At 34.0% G+C, this 25,301-nt stretch overlaps 1 protein-coding gene and 1 pseudogene across 4 annotated transcripts in view; one reads left to right on the forward strand and one right to left on the reverse strand.

Annotated features, from left to right (window-relative positions):
- The window catches only part of FSTL5 (follistatin like 5), a gene marked incomplete at both ends in the record, with an annotated part of 543,379 nt that overhangs the window by 240,025 nt on the left and 278,053 nt on the right, over positions 1 to 25,301 (forward strand). For all 3 annotated transcript variants that reach the window (XM_079698612.1, XM_079698613.1, XM_079698614.1), the window contains one exon: positions 15,979 to 16,175. In XM_079698612.1, coding sequence (XP_079554738.1) covers positions 15,979 to 16,175 — 197 coding nt within the window. The remainder of the gene's footprint in view (positions 1 to 15,978; positions 16,176 to 25,301) is intronic.
- Positions 8,700 to 9,278, reverse strand: LOC307049205 (AP-3 complex subunit sigma-1-like; annotated as a pseudogene). Its single transcript has one exon. The product of its transcript is annotated as an AP-3 complex subunit sigma-1-like (transcript).

Genomic DNA, 25,301 nt, shown 5'->3' on the forward strand with positions numbered 1-25,301 from the left:
CATTTTAAAATAATATCTTCAAACTAAATTAATATCACTAATATCTAACCCCAAACATTTGTAAGTAGAGTATAAATATCGTTATTTGATTTCTAATACCTCGCTCATCACTATGAGAGGTGGGTTCTGTTTACATTAAAAGGAGAATCTAATGGAGGGTGGGTTTAGTTATGTGCCATAAACTATGGTGAGCTCTTCACATATAACTTAATCTTTTCAAAATGTGTGAATTAGGTTTTGATATCACTGTATTAAATAAGAACACTAAGGCCCAGAAAGATCCAGTGATTCACTAACGCATTCGCAACGAGTATTTATACATTGGAGTTAGGTTCTTAACCTGGGCGCCTTGGCTTTTGGTAATATGGTCTCAATATCTAAGCTAATTTAGCGTTCATCTTTTGAACTTCCATTAAATTTTCCTATAATGCCTTCATAGCCCATCATAATTTCCCTTTTGTCTCCGGTCTGTCTAAATTCCACCCCCCTTCCCAACTCTACAATTTCCACTTTTCTTTCCACTTCACACAGTTTAGAAGTTCAAATACTTACTTTTTTTTTATTAACTCAGAATATTAAAACAAACAACCGTTCATTTGACATGCCAGGCCATGCTAAAAATGAGACTCTGCTCATCTCTAAACTACTTAAATTTTGTGTTTTTTTTTATGTTTCTGAATGGGCCCCATCACTGAATCATATTGTTGTGCATAAAACAACACAACACTTGAGCACAATAAGTTGCCAAACTTGAGTGTTCATCTGAATCACCTGAAGTGCTTGTTAAATAAAGCACAAATAATTCGGTCATACACCTAGAGTTTCTGATTCATTAAGTACTGATTGGGGCTGAGAATTTGCAATTGAGCTATAATGTGAGACCACTGGTCCGGCCAAATCAGTACATTTTAAAAATGCCTTCAATTGCTGTATTCCCATGAATGCTAAGTACTTTTTAAATTATTATGACCATTGTTTTTTTTTATTTTTTTTTTTTTTTTTTTTTTTTTTTTTTTTTTTTTTGCGGTACGCGGGCCTCTCACCGCTGCGGCCTCTCCCGCTGCGGAGCACAGGCTCCGGACGCGCAGGCCCAGCGGCCACGGCTCATGGGCCCAGCCGCTCCGCGGCACGCGGGATCCTCCCAGACCGGGGCACGAACCGGCGCCCCCTGCATCGGCAGGCGGACCCCCAACCACTGCGCCACCAGGGAAGCCCCTGTTTTTTTTTATTTTTAACCCTTGACAAAATTCTAACTAGTAAAACATCTCTATTAGTTTTTGGGTTGATAAAGTTTTGATTTTAAGACTATTTTTCTTTTCCATTTTTTAGATATGTTTCCATATTTCATAGACTAGACAAATTATTTGTGAAACAGGAGGCTGTAGTCAAGTTTGTTAGTTATAATTATCTAAGGTTGATCACTCTCACTGGGCAGACTATAAAGTGGCAGACTCTTAGCCAAACTACCTGGAATTCAAATTTCAGCTCTACCATTTCTTAAATCTGTCACTCTGATGAAATTAGTTAGCTTCCATGTGCCATGGTTTCCTGATCTAAAAGAGGAAAATAGGGCTTCCCTGGTGGCGCAGTGGTTGAGAGTCCACCTGCCGCTGTGGGGGACACGGGTTTGTGCCCTGGTCCAGGAAGATCCCACATGCCACAGAGCGGCTGGGCCCATGAGCCATGGCTGCTGAGCCTAAGCTTCCAGAGCCTGTGCTCCGCAGCGGGAGAGACCACAACAGTGAGAGGCCCGCGTACCGCAAAAAAAAATTAAAAATAAATAAAAAATAAAAATAAAAGAGGAAAATAATACTAGCATCTATCCCATTATGTAGTTTTATTATCATATAGATTTATATATATGCATATATACATATATATGGCATTTAAAAATATACACAGTGAGGGATATACGAGTTTGAGCTTTTATTTGATGATGAGATTATGCTTTGCATAATGTAAAATCTTTTGCTTGGAGGGTGTATTGACTGATAATATATAATGGGCATAACCATCAAGAGTCAAAATGAAATTCAAATCTCAGCTTAATATGTTTTGCACTGCTTTTATATTTTTAATTTAACTATAATATTCCTGGAAGCTTATAACTGAAATATTTCCAATAGAAAAACCTTCAAAAATACCATATTAGTAAAGCAACAAATAGGCTTTGCTACTTATGAGAAAAGTAATTTCCTGTTCTTGAGAGTGCTGCATTCATTAAAAAAATGTATTTGAAATTGTTTGATAAACACAGTACATATAAAACAGCATACACAGTCCACCTTTTGATTTAAAGTCCAATTTTTCTAATAGTATAGTGTTCCATGTACTTTATAATTGAAATATAATCATCAGAATGGATCAATTGTTTGGCTGAATATTTACTTCAGTTCCTAATTTTGGAGAAGACTTGTCATGTTCCTACTAGAATAGCTAATAGTGCCAGTGTGGTAGAAAGTAGCATTTTACCTGATTAAAACCAAATTAACATAAACAAACGGTTCTAGGAAAATTAAGTGCTGTGCTGAATATCATTAAGCAGTTCCCAGAATGTTATAGTGATTCATTTGTAATAATTTAATATGTGTATGGACATTTAAACAATTTGAGTAAAATATAATGCTTACTATGCAGCTTCAGTATGCTTTTTGTACCATGACCCTGCTAAATAGACAGTATGGAATCTTTGCTAAAAGAAGTAGAGCAGCCAATGACAAGTCAGCTCTCAGAAATTTCAAAGTATCCAAAGTAACTACACTAGAAATGAATAGTTAGCAGCTTGCCCAAAGGACTGTGTCACATGTTTCTGTTTGGACTTAATTTAGAAAGAAATGGTGAGCCATTTAAAGGTTTAAAGCAGAAAAGACATCTGAAAATATTAATTTGTAGGTTGCTTTAACAGTAATTAGATTGAAGTTGGCAAGATTGAAAGAAAAGAAAGTTAAAAGTTAGGCAGTTAGGAAAGGAATGCAAGATTCAGATGAATGATAAAGGAGTCCTGAGTTAATTTACCTACTGTTAGTAGGGATAGAGAAATACAAAAGACATTAAGAAGCCAGGATGGAAGAAAGCCAACTGAGATTAAGCATTTATCTCGTTACCTCCTTAAGACTCTTATAAAGTGAGTGTGAAAGCATAATGCCATAAAAGATTTGGGCCATTAATGAAAAGAATTTGAAATTTCTCAGACACAGAAAAGGATAAAAAATATTTCTACAGTAAACAGATCAGGAGTGAGACAAGGGCGCCCACTCTCACCACTATTATTCAACATAGTTTTGGAGGTTATAGCCATGGCAATCAGAGAAGAAAAATAAATTAACAGAATCCAAATCAGAAAAGAAGAAATAAAACTGTCACTGTTTGCAGGTAACATGATACTATACCTAGAGAATCCTAAACATGCTACCAGAAAACTACTAGAGCTAATCAATGAATCTGGTAAAGTAACAGGATACAATACTAATGCACAGAAATCTCTCATATTCCTACACATGAATGATGAAAAATCTGAAAGAGAAAATAAGGAAACACTCCATTTACCTTTGCAACAAAAAGAATAAAATACCTAGAAATAAAATACCTAGGAATAAACCTACCTAAGGAGACAAAAGACCTGTATGCAGAAAACTATAAGACACTGATGAAAGAAATCAAAGCCGATACAAACCTATGAACAGATATACCATGTTCTTGGTTTGGAAGAATCAACATTGTGAAAATGACTATACTACCCAAAGCAATCCACAGATTCAATGAAATCCCTATCAAACTACCAATGGAATTTTTCACAGAACTAGAACAAAAAATTTCGCACCTCATATTCTTCTATCTACTTTGCAGCAGTTATGAAATGGAGCAGGACCCTGTGGTCCTTGAACCCCACGTCCTCAGCCTGCCTTTTGTCTGTAGAAATCTTTTAGCCAAAGAATAAGTTTAATAAGAGAAGTGAGAAAAAGCAGAACAAAGGAAAACAGTCAAACGAGACCAAATAATAATAACAGTTCAGTCGTTAAGCAAAGTCAAGGACTTTTAATTCCTCCTCAAGGGCTACGATAATATTCTGAGCCATATCCTGTGAGCTGTGTTGTAGATACTGAAACCCCCGCCAGGTAAATGAATTTAACTACATGATGACCAGGCTGTAGCCATGACATAAGCTGCCACAGTTCCAAGAACTGACCTCAAAGAAATGGTAACAAACCGACCCTGGAACTAAAAACTAACTGTACTTAAAACCATCAAGATAACAAGATGACACTGGTCGGACTACTGCATGACCAATTTCAAGATGACCGTCAGAGCTGACTGTGCTGTTTCTGCATGTAGCCCCCTCCCTCCATCTATAAAATTTCTCACCCACTGGTTGTCTGTGGGGGTGAGTTGGCCTTTGGACAGGAGTCCTCCCCACTGCATTGCTTGCCTCCAAAATAAAGCACACTTTCCTTTTCACCAGCCTTGCCTTTTTAATTGCTTTTGAGCAGTGAGCAACCATACCCCTACTTTCAATTACAGTTAGCTGATATTTTTCCCTTTTCATCTTTAGCATATAAAGATGTGTGATAAATCTATCCTCATTCCTTTTTCCACCAAACTAGACAACGTTTTTGTGGTCTCTTTTTAAGTCAGCAGTGTCTTAATACTCCTTAAAAACACATACAGTCATGTTTTGACCAGGAACAACTTTACTTCACATTTACACACGCCATCCCTTAACAATCAGACTTCAGCTTCCATGCATTCACCAACGACACAAAGCCAATTAATCACACCGTTCCTTTCTTCTTAGACTACAGAGCTTCTTAACTGAATATGTTTTCTTTTCCCTCACTGAGGCTTCTACCAGCATCTCACAATTACCTCAAATTCATCTCATTTAAAAGCTAATTCCCCCAGCTCTTGAGGGTGTAGCTACTTCCTGCAGTTGTCTCTGAGTTACTTCAAGATTGTTTTGTTTTTTATTTTTCACCTAATTCTTTAACAACAGGGAAACCAGCTCCCTATATTGTCTCCTGTTTGAAATATCTAGTTTGGTTTTGCTTTTTGACTGGACTCTGTCTGACATAACAGGTCAATCGATTCTTTGAACTCCTTCCAGTTTATGGGCTAAAAATTACACAGTCATCCAGTGTTATAAATTATTTTTAAATTGATAATTAGCTGACAATTTGATTAGGTTCTGCTTCAGTTCTCCATTTTTTTTTCTTTTTGAAAGCCAATAATTTAGAGGGCTGGGGAAAACACTCAACTTACCAAAGTACCTGTTATTCAGTCTCTAGGACTATGCATTTTCTCAATTTCTGGGAGACTTTCAAAGTATATTTTATCAAGACTGATTAAATGGCTATTAATTATAGTTGTTACTAGTGGTACCTTATTTATTATACATGTTCAAAAACATTGGGAACTATTATTAATTTCAATACACCTTTGCCACTACCATATTTTGGATAAAATGCTTTTATCATATCATGTACTCTCAATATAATTTTCACCTTAATGAACAAAATTAAGCTATAAATTTATGGAAAATGTTTGCCATTGACCTAACTAGGAAGTCATCAACTGCCCATGAATCAAATCTGACCTATTTTCTGTCAAAAATATGACTTTTTCAGTTTTTGTTGGTGAAAAACTTGTTTTCAATTTTTTTTCTATTATTAATATCAGGAAATGTTTGTTTTCTCTAATATGTGGAATATTTACTATGTTTTGTTGAAAATATCTCCAAAGAACTATAATGAAAGAATAAAATTGTTCTATTTTTTTAAAAAGATTAATTTATCATTTCCCCTATATTTATTTACTCACTGTCCCATAAGCCCAATTTCTACAGAAGACACACACAGTTTATACTTAATGTAGAAACTTTCCAGTATTAATTACCCTATGTCCTCCTATTCACATCCCTTATATCATTTGTCCTCTGCCTTTGCTATCTCTTATAAATCTTTGGTCAAGGTCATGATGAGCTATTGTTAAACATGATGCATACCCATAAGAAAGTGTAGGACTAAATAAATATTTGTTACTTATTGTGTGTGACTATGTGTAAATTAAAATAAAATGTCAAATAGTATCATATTTCTATGATATATGTACACTGAGGAATTGAACAGATAACATTTATAGTCTCCCAGAAAACAAAACAATAGATGTTGCATGTAGGCAGTATATGACCACATGTTCTTAATATATAGTATTTTATGTTATTGCAATTTCAGACAAAAATAGGGATCCACTTTGGAAATATTCCATAGAATCATTATATAGTAGAGAATGGCAGTCCAGTTGAAGAAGTCTTCTGTCGATGACTGAACTGTTTAACTGCAGCTACCAGGACTCTTGAGAGCATTGGGTGATCCTTTTATACAGAGAGACACAAATTGGTAGAATCATTTGTGTTTAATTGGTTGGGTTGGGGTCAATGAGGAGGCAGTTAGTGCTAGCATCCATGCTATGACCAACTGAAATGTGAAATATCAAAGGATTCTCATTGAACAATGTCTCCTGAAGGTCAGCTGTTCTTAAAAGAAGTAATGACAATACATAGTGACTATCCCAGGGACATGGTTTTTTACAGGTTACATTTATTCAAATAAATTATTTGTACATGATCATTGTATCAAGATAAAAAAATCCAATAAAGTGATATTGCCCCCCACACATACAATATATACAAAAGACCTCTTCCCAAATCCAAGCTATAAATTGTTACATATACTATCCCACTTCAACGCTGAGCCTGTATGAAAGTATTTATCATAAAACAAAAGAACAACAATACTATAAATATTACTGTTGTGATGTTTAGTGTATAACGGTATTTGAATATTTACTGTTGCTTAGAATTAGATGTACTTTAGAAAGAATATTTCTTTATGTTAAATTTAATAGGATAAAGACATAGCTGGGGGTTGATGCCCATTCATGACTATTTTCTCTTTTGTTTGCTTGATGGAAAATAATGAATAGGCTATATAGAAAAAATATAAAGTAGAAACCATAGAAGAAATCCTGTTTTTTACTATCATTTTTGTATTTTTCTGTAATAAATAAGACAAAGAGTAACTGAGATATTCTGAGACAAGACATGTATGAACTCTTGACTGAATAAGATATTCAGTGACCAGAAAAAGACATATGCTTATGCTCATAACTTGGAAACTTAACACCAAACTATAAACTTCAGGAAGAAAGTAACTCAACCTCAACCTTCTACTGTATATAAATTTAGCATTAAACCTGATGCATATAGAAGAGTACTATATTCCTGTAAGAGTATATTTCTGGGTTTGCTCCACACCAAGGCACTATGCTTAATGGCTGCTTGATCTACATTCCCCATCTAGAATTATTACAGTGTTCTCTATCATTGTGGTTTATCAAGTTTGCCTGTTAATATCTCCATTTGATTCATATTTTTGAAGTTATGTTGTTTAGACAGGCTTGGAGAGTCATTTCTGTCAATATTATGCAGCATTCCTAATGATTGTTGGGGAAATTAAAAATCCTACCAACAAAAAGACCTCTGTCTCTCTCAGTGTAGCAGAGAAAAGACACATGATTTATTATTGAATATGTATATTCATATACATGAATATATATATGCAGGCAGTCCTCAGAAAACTGTAAATTCTTGACAGAATTTCACACAAATTTGTAGAGTAACATAAAAGAAAGAATAATTAAAGCTTCTCTATCTTCTCAAGAGACAAATAGATGCAACTTGTGAGTCCTGTGTACCTCATGAGAAATGTCTGAGTTAACTAGTATGATGCGCTTACAATTATTGGGTCAGAATTTTCTTAATCTTTCATGTAAAGTCAAATGTCAAGCCTGTTATTGGGCTTATTATGTTTCAAGGAGATGGTATAGTAATTGTCCTTACTTCACAGGATCATTTTAAAGATTAAATGAGCTGTCTGTAAAATACTTAGAACAGTGCCAGCACACAATAATTGCTGTGTATATATTGGATTAAAATCATTATATGCCTATGGCTTCACAGATATGAATAGCATACCTTCTGTAAGATCAATGCAAACAATACAATTTTCATTGAAAACCACATATTGGGTACTATGATAAAATTATTGGACAAGATTATTTAGTGTTCAGAAGTAGTAAGAGTCCTGCTCTTAATGGAGTTACATGAGTCTTAGTTTTTTTTTTTTTGTTCTTTTTTTCTTCTTTTTTGCTTTAGAAGTCCAGTTACCTTGGAGTTTATTTAAACTAAGAGAAAAAGTCATAATGTTTTCATGCAATACATACTTTGTTCTTTAAATAACAATTCTGACAAATAACAGAAAGAATTAAGGAATGCTGTATTTGTGATCCATACAAAACACCAACATTTTGCATTATACATAATTTAAAGAAATGTCCCAAACACTTTTCAAAATACTGTAGTAGCCAATACATAGAGGCATGCCTTAGGTGGTCATAGGAATGCAGTTTAGAAAATAAAGAAAAAAATCACGCTGTAACTACTCAATTTCTCCAAAATCACTGAGCAAGAAAAGCAACAATGAACTTCCATACTGATTTTACATAACTTCTATACAGCACCTTGACTTAAATCCAAGAGCAAAAGTTAAGACTCTCCTCCTCTATTTTTGGTAAACAACTGCATGGTAAACTTAGATGACTTTTCCCCCTGATTTTACCTGGGAGTGGCCTTTAAAAATTTTTATTTAAAAGAGGGCAGGTTTGGCACTTTTATACTGATGTCACCAATGTTAATATTTCTTGGGATCTCAGGAAGATTCATATTCTTTACAGCTGATACAGCATGGCCTGGAGCTCGCACTAAGCCAGCCTCAGATTTCTCCAGTTTATTTTGTGCATCAATTTGTGTAACAATCTCATTCATGTTGGTCTCCAATACCATTCTTCCCCATCACCATTTCTGCAAGAATATTGTGAACCTTGTCTACATGGAAAATTAAATCCAGTTCACAGACGTTTTCAAAACACTTGTCTAATGTTTCCACAAATACTTGAATTAGATCTAAAATGTCAAGTTCACTTTCTGAAGAATCCACACAGAAGACAAAATATAATGTTGCATAATGTCTATAAATCAGTTTGTTGTCAGATCCTCCAATTAATAATCCTCCTTCTAGGAAATTACAAACATTTTCATCTCTCTTAGATACCAAATGGAATGTCTCCCTGATGATTTGCTGTTGTGTATCTTCACTGTAGGGCTGGTAGAACTTGGAGAGCCGCGGCTTCCCGTGGTTGTTAAAGATGAGGATCGCCTTGGTCATGGCTGAGCCGGGCCGACCCGGTGGGAGCTAGGGGCCAGGGCGAGGGCGGGCGGGCGCACAAGCCTCGCCTCGGGATCTCGGGATCTCGCTGGCGATCCTTCCCCACCCGCCCCCTCCCGCACACGCGCGCGCCAAGTCTTAGTTTTGACTCTACTTGATTTAGGGATAGACACTCTTTTGTAACCTGATTATTTTTTAAATTACTTTCATCAATTTTTTTTAAAAATTCAAGAATATCTTTTATATATCTTTACTCCTTGAAATATTATAAATCCAGATAATATAAATCAAAATTAAAAACCTCTATAAAACACAGACTACCACAATGAGAACTGTAAGAACTGTATAGTATAATTTTTAAGGCAATATGCACTCATACTTTAACAGCAATTTCAAAAATGTGAAAAGATGAAAGCCCTTCATATTGTGTACAAAATATTTGTAGAAAGGTTGCCAGAAAACAAACAATAATTAATTAGGAAAAACTTATTTCATAAACTGTTTGACATCATTAGCTACTTATCACATATTCTATAGGAGGTATGCCTTTTCATATGAAGCATACTATATTTTCTTGGTTTTAACTATAAAGATAATGACTTAAAGACTGTTAATTCACTAAACATTAAAATCACACCCTTGAGTAATTGTGATAATTATATTACAAGTTGAATTTATTTCAGGTAAGATAAATATACATTTTTCACTAAGGTTCCCAAGCATTCTAGATAACCATCATCATTGTATTGTGCTGTTTTATTTTGTTGTGTTTTCTGCCAGAATTCTCTTCATCTTTACTTTATAATATGTGATTCTGTTTGTGAGGATGATGAGAGAGGGTGGGGATAGTAAGAACTAAGCTGCCTACTTGCTCCAAAGTGTGTCACCTTTGAAGAATATAATTGAAAACAGAGCATGGGATGCCTAATCTCGTCCCTCAAAAGCATTTTAATTCATGTTCTTTCAGGGTAAAGAGAAAAAAGTGACCTGGTTACTAGAACACCTTTATTGAAATTATAATATCACATTTGCCAAGCTAGAAAATCAAACCCCCTTTTAATACTGCTTGTATAGATGTAGGCAGTTGTCAATGACCATGTGGCATATAATTGAAAAAAGTTACATCATAAGGAACAAAGTGTTTGGAGAATTAATATTTAACTCACAATACTTTCCTTTTATTTCCAGTAAGACTAATTCCCAAAATTAATCAGTAAGCATGTCAATTGAATTAACTGTGTTTTTAATCCTTTTCATTTAACTAGTCAACAACGTTTAAGGAGATGTTAAATTAAGCCAAATCACATTGTGTGTGTGCAGAGAGTGGGAGAAATGTTATGGAACCAATGTTTCTTGTAAAATATAGTCCCTCATTCATTTAAAAAATTCTCTGTAAGACAGCACGACGCCACTACCCACTTATTGTAATGGTGAGTCCAAAACACTGACAACACCAAGTGCTGGTGAGGGTTTGGAGCAACAGGAGCTCTCATCCACTGCCAATGTACAGCCATTTTGGAAGACAGTTTGGTGATTTTGTACACAACTAAACATAATCTTACATACAATCCAGTAATTATGCTCCTTAGGATAAGGATTTGAAAATTTAAGTCCACACAGACACCTAAACATGGATGTTTACAGCAGCTTTATTCAAAATTGCCAAAACTTGGAAGCAATAAAGATACCCTTCAGTAGGTAAGTGGATAAATAAACTGTGGTCCATGCAGACAGTGGAACGTTATTCAGTAATAAAGAGAAATGAGCTAACAAGCCATGACACAAAGGAATCTTAAATGAATTGACTTCTCAGAAGCCAATCTGAGAAGTCTACATATTGTATACAATTCCAAATCTATGACAGTCTGGAAAAGGCAAAACTATGGAGACAGTAAAAAAGTCAGTGTTTGTCAGGGGTTAAGGAGGATGGAGAGATGAATAGGCACAGAGCATAGAGGACCTTTAGGGCAGTGAAACCACTCTGTAGATACAGGTGCACACGTGTCATTATACATTTGTTAAAATCCATGGAGTATATAACACCAAGAACCCTATGTACTAATGAACTCTAATATAGGGTTTTTTTGTGACAATGACATCACTGTAAGTTCATCAATTTTTGTGGGGATGTTGATAGTGGGGGAGTCTGTGCATATGGGGGGGCAAAGAGTACATGGAAGATCTGTATTTTCTGCTCAATTTTTCTATGAAAATAAAACTGCTCTGAAAAGTAAAGTCTATTGCTTAAAAAAAAATTCCCTCTCCATGAGGAAATCATGGCTCTTTAAATGTAGAAAGTTGTGAAGTGGTGTGTAGGTGTGCTTGTATTAGTAAATTTCCAGAAATAGAATAGTATCTGAAACATAACAGTTTTACATTAATCTTATGTGTAACTGTAAACATGTTTTAATAAGAACTTTTAAGTAAAGTTTATGTAATATAAAACAATTTACACCATTAGATTTTCCATATTTTAGTAGATACTCCAGTTAAAGTTTATTTTAATTTTGTTCAGACTACTTTTAACCAAGATAATTTTAATTCCTTCAAACACACAGTTTAACAATGAATTTAAAAATGAATTTAAATATAATAGTTTGCCATGTTGAATTTATTCATAGATGCATATTAAATCAACATACTGAAGTTTTCATACATTCCTTATGTTATAAATGCAAAGCATTTTTCTAAAACACATTTTAGAAAATATTTACATTTAAAAAATGTTTACATATTAAAAAGGTGTAAAAGTTTTCTTTTAGCAATTGTTTAATAGTTTGAGGAAAAAACAATTCCAGTATGCCTTCTAATACATGAAAAGAATTGATGCTAAAATAAAAACATTTAATTTGTATCCTTTTAATTTCTAAGATTTCAGCTTATATTAGGATCAAATTAATAAAATTTGAAATATAAATGCTAAAAAGAGAAGTAATATTCTTATATACTTAGATTTGATTATTTTTATGTTGAAAAGAAATGGTACTTCTTAATGATGGATGGAAGGGAAGGATAACAGTGTAATTTCAAAGAGATAAGTACAAATTACAGGCTTTGAAAAAGTAGCGTTAAGCATAATTGATAGAAGCTATAATTTTGAGCACTTATCATGTACTCAAAACTGATGGTGGTTCTACTATCAGATATATAAAACGTAATTATCCTCAGTTCAGTAGAGTCTTGGAGAAGCCTTGCCAATACACAGGTGAGACCATTTGAAAGTCAGAGAGTCAGAATGAGAAACATGAATCTCACAGGATATCACTTACATGTGGAATCTAAAAATAAGGGTACACATGAACCTATTTACAAAACAGAAACAGAGCCACAAATGTAGAAAAAAAACTTATGGTTACAAAGGGGGAAAGCAGGGGAGGGGGGAGGGATTAATTGGGAAATTGGGATTGACATATACACACTGCTATATATAAAATAGATAACCAACAATAACCTGCTGTACAGCATGGGGTACTCTACTCAATACTCTGTAATGACCTATATGGGAACAGAATCTAAAAAAGAGTGGATATGTATATATGTATGACTGATTCACTTTGCTGTACAGCAGAAACTAACCCAACATTGTAAATCAAGTATACTCTGATAAAAATTAATTAGAAAAATCAAAACAAGTGAGAACTTGTGCACATAATAAGAATACAGGAATATCATGCATGTTTTGGCCATGTGGCGTTATCAAGCATGTTTTTTGTTTCACAAAATAGTTTAGTTGGAATAAAATTATGAATCTATTACTTAAATGAGAAAAAAAGAAAAAAAAAAAAAAAAAAGAAAGTCAGAGATTCTGCCTTCTTCCAGACCCCACAAGTCTAGGTGGATTTTAACTGCCCTAGAATCACTCTGAGTCCAGAGTCAGCACAGCCCTGGAATCTGCATTCATGGGCAGGAGGATGGTATAGGTACCATCAGGTGGCGACCTCATTCATCTTGTCCTCAGTGTCTAGAACAGGCACAGCAGAGGTGATCTCTTACTGGTCTCCAAGAGCACCAAGTGAGTCCAGGAGAAGTTTTCCCAAGTGAGTCCAGGAGAAGTTTTCTTTCCTTTCGCTGCCTAACACCAACAGGTGTCAGGTTTCTTTTCCTAACACCATCAGTTGATTAAGTATTGAGATAGGAATACTACCAAAGCAAACAAATCAACAAACTAAAATTTTTTAACTTCCTTCTTGAAATTATTCTTGGATGAGGCCATGATTTCTTAATATACATTGATGTTTATTTCTAAATATCTATTCTTTTTCATTAATTCTATATTTTTTATATTGATCCTTATTAAAAGGGTAGTAAACATTTAATATTTCCAAATCATCATTATGTTTTTACTCATTTTAACCCATTGTAATAGGACTTTTCCATTTATTCACTAAAATTTCCCTTTATTGTCATCAATTACCTCCAACTTAAGGAATCTAATGAACATGTTTCATTTCTTATCTTATTTTTACTCTGAAACATTTAACATTTCATCACACCCTCTTTCTTGAAAATTTCTTTTCTCGTTAGCTTCCTCTTCAATACTTACAGTTTTCTTGCTATTTCTCAGAAAGTCCTTTTCTTTTTCTCTCTCTCCCTTTGCAAGTTCTTTTTTCTCTACATGCAATTTAAGCAATGATATTGCCTGGAGTTTATTATTATATTTGTTTTTCACTTTTCAAATAATCCTTGGACAAATTTACTGAATCCATGTATAAGTTGATTTTAAACTCAGTTCTGAAGATGAGAAAAGTAGAGAATAAAGGCTAAAAGAGATATTGCCTGGGTGTAAAAATCATTGTGTTCCTTTCTAGCTCTGTAATTTTGAACAAGTTATTTAATCTCTCTGTGTCTTAGTTCTTCATCTTTAAAATAGTGATAATTATAAAGTCTTTCTTGTTGGATTGTCATGAGAGTTAAGTGATTTAATACATAAAAAGTTCCTGGCACATAGAAAGCCTGCATTACATGTAATCTATATATTAATAATAGATGTAACTATTTATTACTAAAAAAAATCTATAACAGTGATTATTTAAAATCTCTAAATTCTACAAAACTTTACATAATTTTAGGACTGTTTATTTCACATTTCCATAGAATGTGAATGCCTTAACTGCAATGTTTTTATTTTTGTTTTCTTTGGATTTCCAGCAGCTACCTCAATACCTGGACTTGCCAGGGAATTTACAATTTGGGAAAAAGTATCTATAGAGAGAGCATGATGATGATTGTATTACTTGATTTGATCAAACTTAGAGTGTAACAACCTAAAATTGTATCTCCTCACACCAAATTTCAAATATTAGTTAAAAGGTGTTCAGCACTTAAATTCTATTTCCCATGTTCTCACCTGCTCATCATGGATGGACACAGGTCACTTCCCCCAGACTCCATCCTCCTTCCTATCAGTCAAATGAAAGGGCAGGCAGGTCCAAGGTCAAATACAGAAATCCCAGGGAGGGCTGTTGGAATGGTTTTCTCCCTCTTCCTGCTGCACACACACACGCACACGTATTTGGAGCCTTCCTCTTATGCATCGTTCACAGACACCAAAATTGTTACCTATCCCTCTGGACTTGATTACTTTTCTCTTTTGTCAGTGATTTCTGTTCTATTATGAAAACATATTCTTATTATTATTCTTTACTGAGAACAGAATAGTGCAAAATTCACTTAATTTGTGGTACAAAGTTTACATCTTGTAAAAAAAGAAGTTCTTGACCGGATTGCTAAACACTAAAATTGCTGAAAAACAGAAGACATTTCACTGTCTTTGAAAAACAAGATAGTCTCTCATCTCTGTGGAAGAGATTGTTTTCCATCTTGTCGGGAAAAGGAATGAGACCTCAACCCCATGCTTCTCAGACATATATTTTAACATCTTTAGAAATTTTGTAGATTCTGTCACAGCTTAATTGTCAAAATGAACCACAACTGTAAAGTTAGTTTTTTTCCTAGAAAATATATTGTGAAAATTCTCAGCTAATATAATGCCTACATTTTCATTTATAAATTAAATTACACATTGTATTTTCTGTATACATTTTATATCACATTTACTATCAACAGTAAGCACATTTCATTTCAATGTGTTATAAAGACATCGGCATGGGGACTATTGTAAGAAAAATCCTTTGTAAAATAATGATGTCAGGATATTAAAGTAATTGCAGTTATTTTTGAAGATATTAAGCCAAGCAACTATTTCCATTAACTGTGAAGTTCCCAGTATTCTGCTGGTTATTTTATATATATATCTCAGTTTAAGCACAAAATCCAGCACAATCTAACCCTTTGTTTGGGTGAACCATTTCATCTCCCTGAACCTCATGTTCAAAACCTGTGAAATTATCACTATAGACATGTATAGTGAGGAGTTAAACAAAGGTAGTGTATATAAACATTGGAGCCAATTGAAGCGATCATGTTTTTCTATGTACATTCATAGAATCAATGACCTTGTCATCGAGAAAACACACAGTATTTGTGTCCTTATTGGATTTGATACTAATGAAAATTTTCTATCCTCTCATGTAAATAGCCCATTCTTTTTTCCTTGTACAAGTAGTAAAGTATGCAATAGAAACATAAATATTATGTACAAAGTATGTTATCTACTAGAGATCAGCTTAAAACATTAATAAAATAAATGATTCCTTTCTAATAATATTGTTTTGAAAATAACTTAGTTTTTTTGTTACAGGAGATAACTGTGAGGCCACTGAATACAGCAAAATGAAAAGCATGCTTTTAGATTTACAAAATCAAAAATATGTTACACAAGACAATGAAAACCCTAACGGTGATGACGTATTTCGGAAGAAGTTGCTGGTGGATCAAATGTTTAAATATTTTGATGCCGACAGTAATGGACTTGTAGATATCAATGAACTAACTCAGGTAAGATTAATGACTAAATTAACAAGCTAATTTAAGTATAGCATATGCAATATATTTACATTTGTGTGAATTTATGCTATATAAATAAAAAATATTTTATTCATATAATTTGATTATAGACATAAAATATTTTTAAGAGAAAAATTTGACTACTCTATCAGCAGTATTAATTTTAAGTAACAATTATATGATGTTGTACAATTTAAAAGAGAGACCTACTTTTGACAGGTTTCTATACCTTAAATACCTAAAGGAATTGCCAGTTCTCTCTTATAGAATTTATAAAATATCTCCAGATATATCCTGGAGCTCTTATAATATTTAATTTTCTATCAGTCAATGGAAGCTTGTTTATCTAGTATTCAAGGGCATTACTGAACAGCAATTGAGTACATCTATAACATATTGTAAATAAGTGATTTAAGAAGGTATTCAATTATTGACCTACTCCAGTACTTTTTTAATTATCAAAGATCAGGTATTTTAAATCTGATTTTAATATTATGTCAACATTATTAAATTTCATTTCTTTGAAAATTGCCACCAAAATGATACATATAGACAAATTGTTATTAAAGAGAAGAGAATATTTTAATACACAAAAGTTCTTTATGTGAGCCATTTTGGAAAAATAGAAATATTTTAATGTGTGTGTTACTGAGACAGACTACTGAAGGAAATTGAAAGACCCAGATTTAAGAACGTAAATTAGTTGTGGATAGTGATGGAAATGTAAAATGATGGACATAAGATTTCTCCACAAATATATATAGGTTTTTAGGGAGCAAAGGGGAGAAGAAGCCACTCCAGGGCGACTAGGAAATTGGTGACAGCCCTGAGGAGTGTTGCTGAGTCCATGGTAATTCCTATAGTGGATCTTAAGGTGGATTTTGCTGCTGTGCTTAACAGGAAATATAGTTTTCAAAAAAAAATTCAGTTGTCTATTTCCACAACATCATGCCCTTCACATTTCATATTTAATTTTTTGGCTTACTTAAAATATCCAACAATGTGGAATATCGGTCTTATTATGCAAGTATTTCAAGTTTTAGGATAGTGTAACTTAGTTTAGAGACTTCATATCAAAGTGACCTTGTGAGCAAATTGACTTGTCATTCTAGGTAATTAAAAAACACACCGTTTTCATTATCTTCTTTAATTCAGCTTACATTTAATGAGTAGTTACTAAGTCCCAGACCCTGGGATTCAAGGAACGAAACTCTGGAATTTTAAGGTAAAGTTAGAAAACTTTTAATTAAGATATTCATGTTGTCATACCTGTCATAAATTATTTTTCAAGAATGAAACTCTTTAGAATTTTACATTTCTAGTAAAGAAATGATGTAATTCAGTTAAAATGAATTTATAATTAAGGCATGTCACTTGGATCTATGCATGTTTGACATATTCAAATATATTGTGTTTTTGGTTTTGTTTCTTACTTTTTAATTTTATAATAGTTTTTAGTTTTCATTAACCTGTCTACACTACTTTAAACACTGGTTGGGTATGACACATGATCTGACCAAATCTAGGACCCACTTCTGAGTCCAAAGAGAAAATTGCTCATCACTGGATAATGGCATTGACAGCACTCACCTATAATTGTTTCAAGTTTCTGCTACATCCAAGTTTATATTAGTTTCCTAGGGTGGCCATAACAAAGTACCGCAAAGAGGGTGGCTCAGACAACCTCTCTGTCAGTTCTGGAGGCTCAACGTTTGAGATGGAGGTGTTGGCAGGGCTATGCTCTATCTGAAGCCTCTTGCGGGGGCAGAGTCTTTTCTTGCCCCTTTCAGCTTCCGGTAGCGCCAGGCATTCCTTGGCTTGTAGGTGCATCACTCCAGTCTCTTCTTCTGCAGTCAAAAACTTCTCTCTGTGTATTTGTTTTCACATCATTTTGTCCCTTCTTCAAAGGATACCAGTCATATTGGACTGAGGGTCCACCCTACTCTAGTAGGACCACATCTTACAGTATCTAATTACATCTTCAATGACCCTATTTCCAAAAAAAGTTTACATTCTGAAGTCCTCAGGGTTAAGACTTGAACATATATTTGGGGAGGACAGAGCACAACCCATAATAAAGTCATCTGCTACAGCATTTCGTTTTGTTTTTCCTGTTACCTTTGATTTGGATTTGCTTTTACATCTGAAAAGTGCCCTTCCAGTTCATCTGAAAGTTATCATGTGAGATCAGAAAAGATCTTCAGAATCCTGTTTATATGTTGACCATCCACAAGGTACAAGCAAGGAAGGATCTGGGGAGGTAATACTTACTAACCCCTGAAGACATGCCCCAGTCCTTCCTTCAGCTTTATAGAGTGGAAATGTTAGCATCTCATCTGTCAGCAATCAGCTATGAAAAAACCAGAAAGTTGTAACTGACACCGTGGAAAAGGTATAATACATTTCTAGCTCTTACAAGCATAAATATTGTTTTTGACTTGTGTCTTTTTAGGTTACAGTTGCTTTTAAAGAACTTGTATTCCAAGTATTATAATATTAAAGTCAATAATATATATGACTTTAAAAATCAGCTTGGAAACATATAATATCATCATTTAATATCAAGTTTCAAAATAATTTAAATTAAAAGAGTAAAAGGGGAAAGGATCTTAATGGTATCTTCTAGTAATTTACAAGCTATTATTAGCAGAAATGTAATCTGTAATTCTAAGATACTGCCAATGACAAGTAAAAATTAACAAACATAATTTGGCTTTGAGGTTTTATAAATTCAGCATAAAAGCTGGCTTCCCATGTTCTGTTCATACTCCACATAATGAATATATATTCTAAAGCTTCTCTTGCAGATTTTCAAGTAAATTAGAAACTAGAGGTAGTTGAGAGAAGAAAGAGACAATAAAAAGCAATAGTTAAAGGGGGTAAGATCTATAGTATCACAGTTTAAGAGCTTTGATTATAGAACCTGGACTCATATATACTACTTAATTCCTGTGCAACTTTTAGCAAATGACCCAAACTCTCTGTGTCCCAACTTCCCTTTCTACGTATTGGCAATGATAATAACACCTAGTATGTAAGCTGGATGTGACACTGATATTATTTTGAAAATGTGGACTTCTTAGAAACATAACTAGCACATAGAAAACATGATGTAATTGTTAGCTCTAATTAAATTTTCCAATCTAAGTTTCCTTTGCATTTGTGGAGGATAATGGAAATATAAAGAGGGCACACATGCTTGAGTTAGTGGATGAGCAACTGATCAATATTTCCATCCAGTTCATCCTTTGCATTTTTTAATGTTTACAATCGGCTGATAGGTGAGAACAAATCGGCCATTTTAACCCAGAAATCTATGTACACATTATTAAATATGCAAACATTTTAATACCAATTTTCACAATGAAAAAATGTTTCTTACAAAAGAAGAAAAATAGTTTGGTTATTCCAAGAAATTAGGAAAAATAAATGGTAGCATGTTTTATTTATTTATTCATTTATTTATTTTGCTCATATCATTTGAAGTACTCATCTGCTTATCTCATGTAGCTAGTATGAATGTTGTTAAATCCTGAGTTCTAGGCTAGAGATAAGTACATGGCATCATTCTGCAACCACTGTGATGTTGGGCATTTTTCTCCAGAGTATATAGTGCCCCTGTCTTTACAGATATGATGTTAAATTGAACTAAACTTAAAATAAATATCATATATATTTTGTTTTTAAGATGCTGATATATATTATACTAAAATATCCTTACCTGTCAAACTGTAAAATACCTAGTTTTGTGCAGTTTTTTATTGCCCATAAAACCAAGTTATAAGAAATAATTGAAAGCAATATCTTGATTAAGACAGACATAGAAGTGTTATGAAAGAATCAATATGCTTTGACTATATTTTACAATTTAAATATTTTAAAAATATATAAGTCCTCAGTTAGTATAGTACAGTAACTGAGTAATGATAATGGTAGTAGTAATTGTAATAATACTATTACGTTTCTATAATCCAGATGTCTGTCATTCCCTTTGCATTTCTCTTTGAGCTACACACACACACACGCACACACACACACAACCCATTTGCAAAAAGCAATATGTACTTGGTTGAGTGACTGAAGATGTATAGGGTGGTAGAGGATGGGATTATATCACATATTACACAAAGCACACATTGAAATCCAGTTTAGATGAAGCACTTTGTACACTTTTCCTTTCCTTGTGCTCTGTCCAGATCATGCCTTGCATTTTCTGTACCACAGACGCAGGACCCAAGTCTATCTCTCAGTTTCAACTCCTTAATTTTCCCTGGGGCTCCAAATTCCTTATCACTCAAAACAATATAGTTCTGTTTTATTTATATTCTCCCCCTAAATGTGTATAACCAAATACATCACTTTCAATAGTTGCCAACATCTATGTGCCTTTCTTAAAAACTAATGGCAAGTTATAGAATATAATAACACCAACATCAAAAACCGATATCTGCAAGAGGGAGGAGATATGAGGATATATGTATACGTATAGCTGATGCACTTTGTTATACAGCAGAAACTAACACACCATTGTAAAGCAATTGTACTCCAATAAAGATGGTAAAAAAAAATAAGGCAATATCTGGCACAGTCTTTCCTTTGGCAAATAAGTCTTCAATCCCTGAGACTAGTAGAAATTCTTATCTTCTATCTTCTCCCTTATTTTTTATACCCTCAGAGCCAAGTGAAATCCCACATCTATCTCTTTCCTCAAGTGTATATGATGTCCATTTTCACCCTTGGTGAGGATTTTTGCCTTCCTGAGGGACATGGGGTTGGATGACAGGGGAGAGTGTGGGAGCATTTTTACAGGAACAGAACAGTTCATCACTCTCTCCTCTCCCATATACGTGTCTTAATTACTATATGACAAAGGTAATATTTCAATCACATTTAAAGTATTTGTTGAGCATTTTTGTTTTAAAATGTCTATTCTCTCTTTATTGACAATGGTAAATGGACATTTAATTTACTTTGATCTAGGCAGCCCTGTATCTTTTCTTAAATCTGTGCTATACTGCCTGGATCCTATTCAGAATGAGATGGTAGAACTGAGTGGTCTCAGCCAGTAAGCAGTTCTATGCACTAAAGGCAAAATCAAATGTTCTGGCTCTTCCCAAAGACCAGGCTGATGGTGTGAAAGCTTGCTTGTTTGGTGTTCTCTCTTAGTTCCATTCCCCAAATCTAAACAAGTGTCTGAGGTTCATCTCTATTATCTATATCTTTCTCTTGCTTCTCTTAAATTGCCTTCTCCAACAGCAAGAATTCAGGGCTCTCTTTGGGTCTATGGTGAAATCTGAGCTTTACTAATGCTTGCTTCAGTGAAAATTGTCCTTGTAGCAATATGCTCCAACTTTGCTTAATATTCAAATGTATGTCTCACAGGATAATAGCTCACTGAAAAAGCCTTAACAAATGTAAAGTATAGACTTTATTTGAAACATAATAACAAAACAGGGTTTCTCCCCTAAGTATTGTGTATGTGGCTAGTATGGTCAGGCACTCAGCTTCACAGTAACACATTTATGGTTTTAAGAACATATGTTATTCCAAAACAGACCTGTAATGCTTGAAATAAGGATTTCAGGATGAAGTGACATAAGGTATGATCACATTCCTTTTGGCAGGCTGGCATGTAGGAAAAGGCCATTGGAAGAGAGAAGGTTAATGATCATTTGCTATGAAAAGAAGCATAGAACTCTTCCTGGTGGTTTATTCATATGCATTTTGAAGTTTCTGGGGATATTGATAAAAAGTTAAGGTAGACAGAAATATTGTGAATTGAGGGGTAAATTATTGGTGAATTATGGGGAGAGAATAGGAAAGAATTATGTAACTGAATGACCTGGCATTCAAAGGAGTAGCTTCTATTTATCATCCATTCGTCTGTCTATCTATCTATCTATCTGATGAAAGAAAACTCTCTTGGGAGGAAGAAGAAATCCAGAAGTGCCAATAGGGAAGCATTTAATTTTTGACCATCTTCCTCCCATTGAGGTAGAATGGACGTGAGAAAAAAATTAGTCTCCAATTGTTAAAATTATTGGACAAATGGTTTTCTTAAGGAGTAGCCAGATTTTCTTAAAGTCAGCATGGTGAAGAACATGTTTCCTTAAGAAATAGAAGCCAAAAGAGAATTTTCTGATCAGAGAGCAGGATTTACAGAGGATACTATGATGGGTTTTAATTGGAAAGGAAATGAGATTAGGTCAGACTGGGAAGTGTGCAGAGCAATATGGGAAGACTTGGATTTTATAGGGTCACAGAGGTAAACCAGGGTTTGAAGCACAAGGGAATTTGTATAAATTTTCCCTTTGAGAAAGGACAAATACTTCTTGCATCATGGTTCCTCAGAGTGAAATGAGGGGATACATACACAGACTTCACCCAGCAGAATGGCACCCTTGAGTTTATTAGCAATATTAAAAGATAAACTGAAGCATATTAAAATGTTGAGTTTATCTGAGCAAAAATCCATTCAAATTTGGCAGCACCATACCAAAAGTGGTTAGAAGCATTCTGTGGAGGGGAGCTAGGGAAAACTTTTATAGAGAGAAGGTGAAAGGAAAGTAAGGAAAGTCCTAATTGGCTACAGATTAAAGCCTAGTCGTTTGTGCTTGGTTGTCCTTAGGTTTTGATTTCATAACCTTGAGGCATTTACAGGTTTAGGGGTTGGTTGTATTGTATGTGCCAAGGCATTAGAGCCAACCTCAGCTTAAAATTCTCCTTGTTTAATTTAAGAGCAGCCAACATAGAGTTCTTGAAGTGAAATAATGCTAATGGCTTGGCAAATGTGTTCCTCAGCCTTCTCCCCATTTCATAAAATAACCACCCATGGAGTTTAAGTATGCAAAGTCATTCCCTTGTGAGTCTGAGTTTAAATTAGCAGCTGTATTGAGTATATTGATTTAGCTTTTTTCTTCATTTAGATTCTGTCATCTTAATAAGCTGATTCACATTAGGAATACATATTAGAATGAAATATTTCCTTAATGTGCACACATGACAACTGTTTATTAAAATAATAAAAAGAACTACTTGTTCTCAGGATTTAGATTATTATGTTATATATATTTGACTTAAAGAGCCATTTGCTCATTGACTACCTTATGTGAATTCATTTACAAAATTAAAAAAGCAAGAATAAATAATGCTAGATATTTTTAAGCTAACAGGATAAGCATGGTGCTCATGTTTTTGCAGACTTTGTACATATCCATTTTCTTTAAAATTTATTAGAACTGTTACATAGGGAATGGACAGTTAGTCTTTATTTTGAGTTGTTAAGCCTATTACAAATTTAAAGATTTTTAAAGGGGTTCTTGTCGCTAGTCAACATATTTATGTATAATGAGATTGGTAAGAATTGTTTTACCCCATAGATAAAATGCTATTTTAGTGGAAACAAACTAAATGCAAATAAATAAGCATTTGTTTGGGTAGAGGAGGAGATAAGTGAGGACTGTCTGGGAGTGCCATGGTAATTAATCCTATTCAACATTTACAAACCCCATAAACCTGTCAGGTATACAAAATAAGGCAGCAGAAACCAGGTGTTAAAATGGCATTGGCAATGCCAGTAGGTAGATCATAACAGCAACAATTAGCACTTAAAACAGAAAGGTAAGGCCTGTATTGTTGGGTTAGGTGTAGCTCAGGGCTCCAATTAATAAACAGTAATTTCAATTGTAGCTGGAAACCTTAGTAAGTGGTTTCAAATATTCTTTTTTTTTTTTTTTGCTTTAACTCTTCATAGTATCATAAGACAACTTGAAAATTAAAATTGTTTTAAAATTTTTTTAAATATATTGTTTGTAGCATCTTTCCTTTAGAATGTCAAAGTATATTAAAAATGTTGGCATTCATGTTCAGAGAATCCCTGTGAGCCATATAGAATGCCTTAAAACTAAAATAGTTTTCATCCCACCAATGGTTTAATAATTTTATCTCTTCAGCTAGTCTTTCAAAATTAATGTTAGCCCTAATGATTTTTTAAATTTCTTCTAATGTGTTAAGCGTATTTCAAAACCTAAAAGAAAACTTAGAAGATATGATTATTTTATGCAATTCTTTTCTTTTAATACACCAATTGCAGGGTAGCGTCAGTTATATATGATTAAACCATTATAATTTGTAATATTAATTATTTACCCTCTGTCCTTTCACATTGTTTATTTTTAAGTGCTGTTGATCATCCATAATTATCTTGTTTTTTCAATTGATTACATGTTCCCACTCACCGTTTCTAGAATAGTAACTCCATAAGGGAGTCATTCTTACTTGCTAATTAATCTCCAGTCCCTATAACTATTCTTGGCATATGGTGTTTGTAAAGAAAGGAAAGAAAGAGGGATGGAGGAAGGGAGAGAGGGAGAAAGGAAGAAAGTGGATAAGAAGTAGTCTGGAGGACCAAGTAATAGAAAAGCCAACCTATATTGATGTGGGAGAAACTTAAAAGCCAGTGCCTTGAGATGTGTATTGTTACCACAGGAGTATATTTATTTTCTGAGCCTTGGAATGTAATCTACACATTTGTCAAGTAAAGGACTGAATATATCTACCTCTTCTTAACTTCACAAACGTGATGGACTTTCTTTAAAATAGAGGATCACTGAGCTCTAACTCTACTAAGACCATTGTGATTCTGACACGGGCATGACTAGTTTGAGAAAAATAGTTTCAAAGGATGAGGAAGAGCTCAGATTACTTGAACATATTATCAACTGAAAAAAAAAAAGCACAACGTGAGAGCTGTGAGTTAAGTTTTATTTGGGGCAAAATGAGGACTATAGCCCGGGAGACAGCATTTCAGACAGCTCTGAGAAACTGCTCCAAAGATTTTGGGGGACAGGTCAGTATACATGTAACTTTGGTGAAGAGGGAGTACATGTATTCAAGCACATATTTTTTGCAGAAGGTTTCTGCTAGTCTCGTGAAGGTCACTCGTCATGAGGAGCAGATGTCACCACAAAGGATTTTAGTGCTTTTCTAGATATGAGGAGATGCAAGAATTGAGCTCATAAAATCGGCTCCTGAAAATATGTAACTATTTGAAGACCTGTTCTACCAGTTTTTCGCAGAGCACAGAGGGCCTCATTTCTGATCTCCACCTGAACTCCT

This window comes from Hyperoodon ampullatus (assembly GCF_949752795.1).
Source record: "Hyperoodon ampullatus genome assembly, chromosome: 1".
NCBI classification, from domain to species: domain Eukaryota; kingdom Metazoa; phylum Chordata; class Mammalia; order Artiodactyla; family Ziphiidae; genus Hyperoodon; species Hyperoodon ampullatus.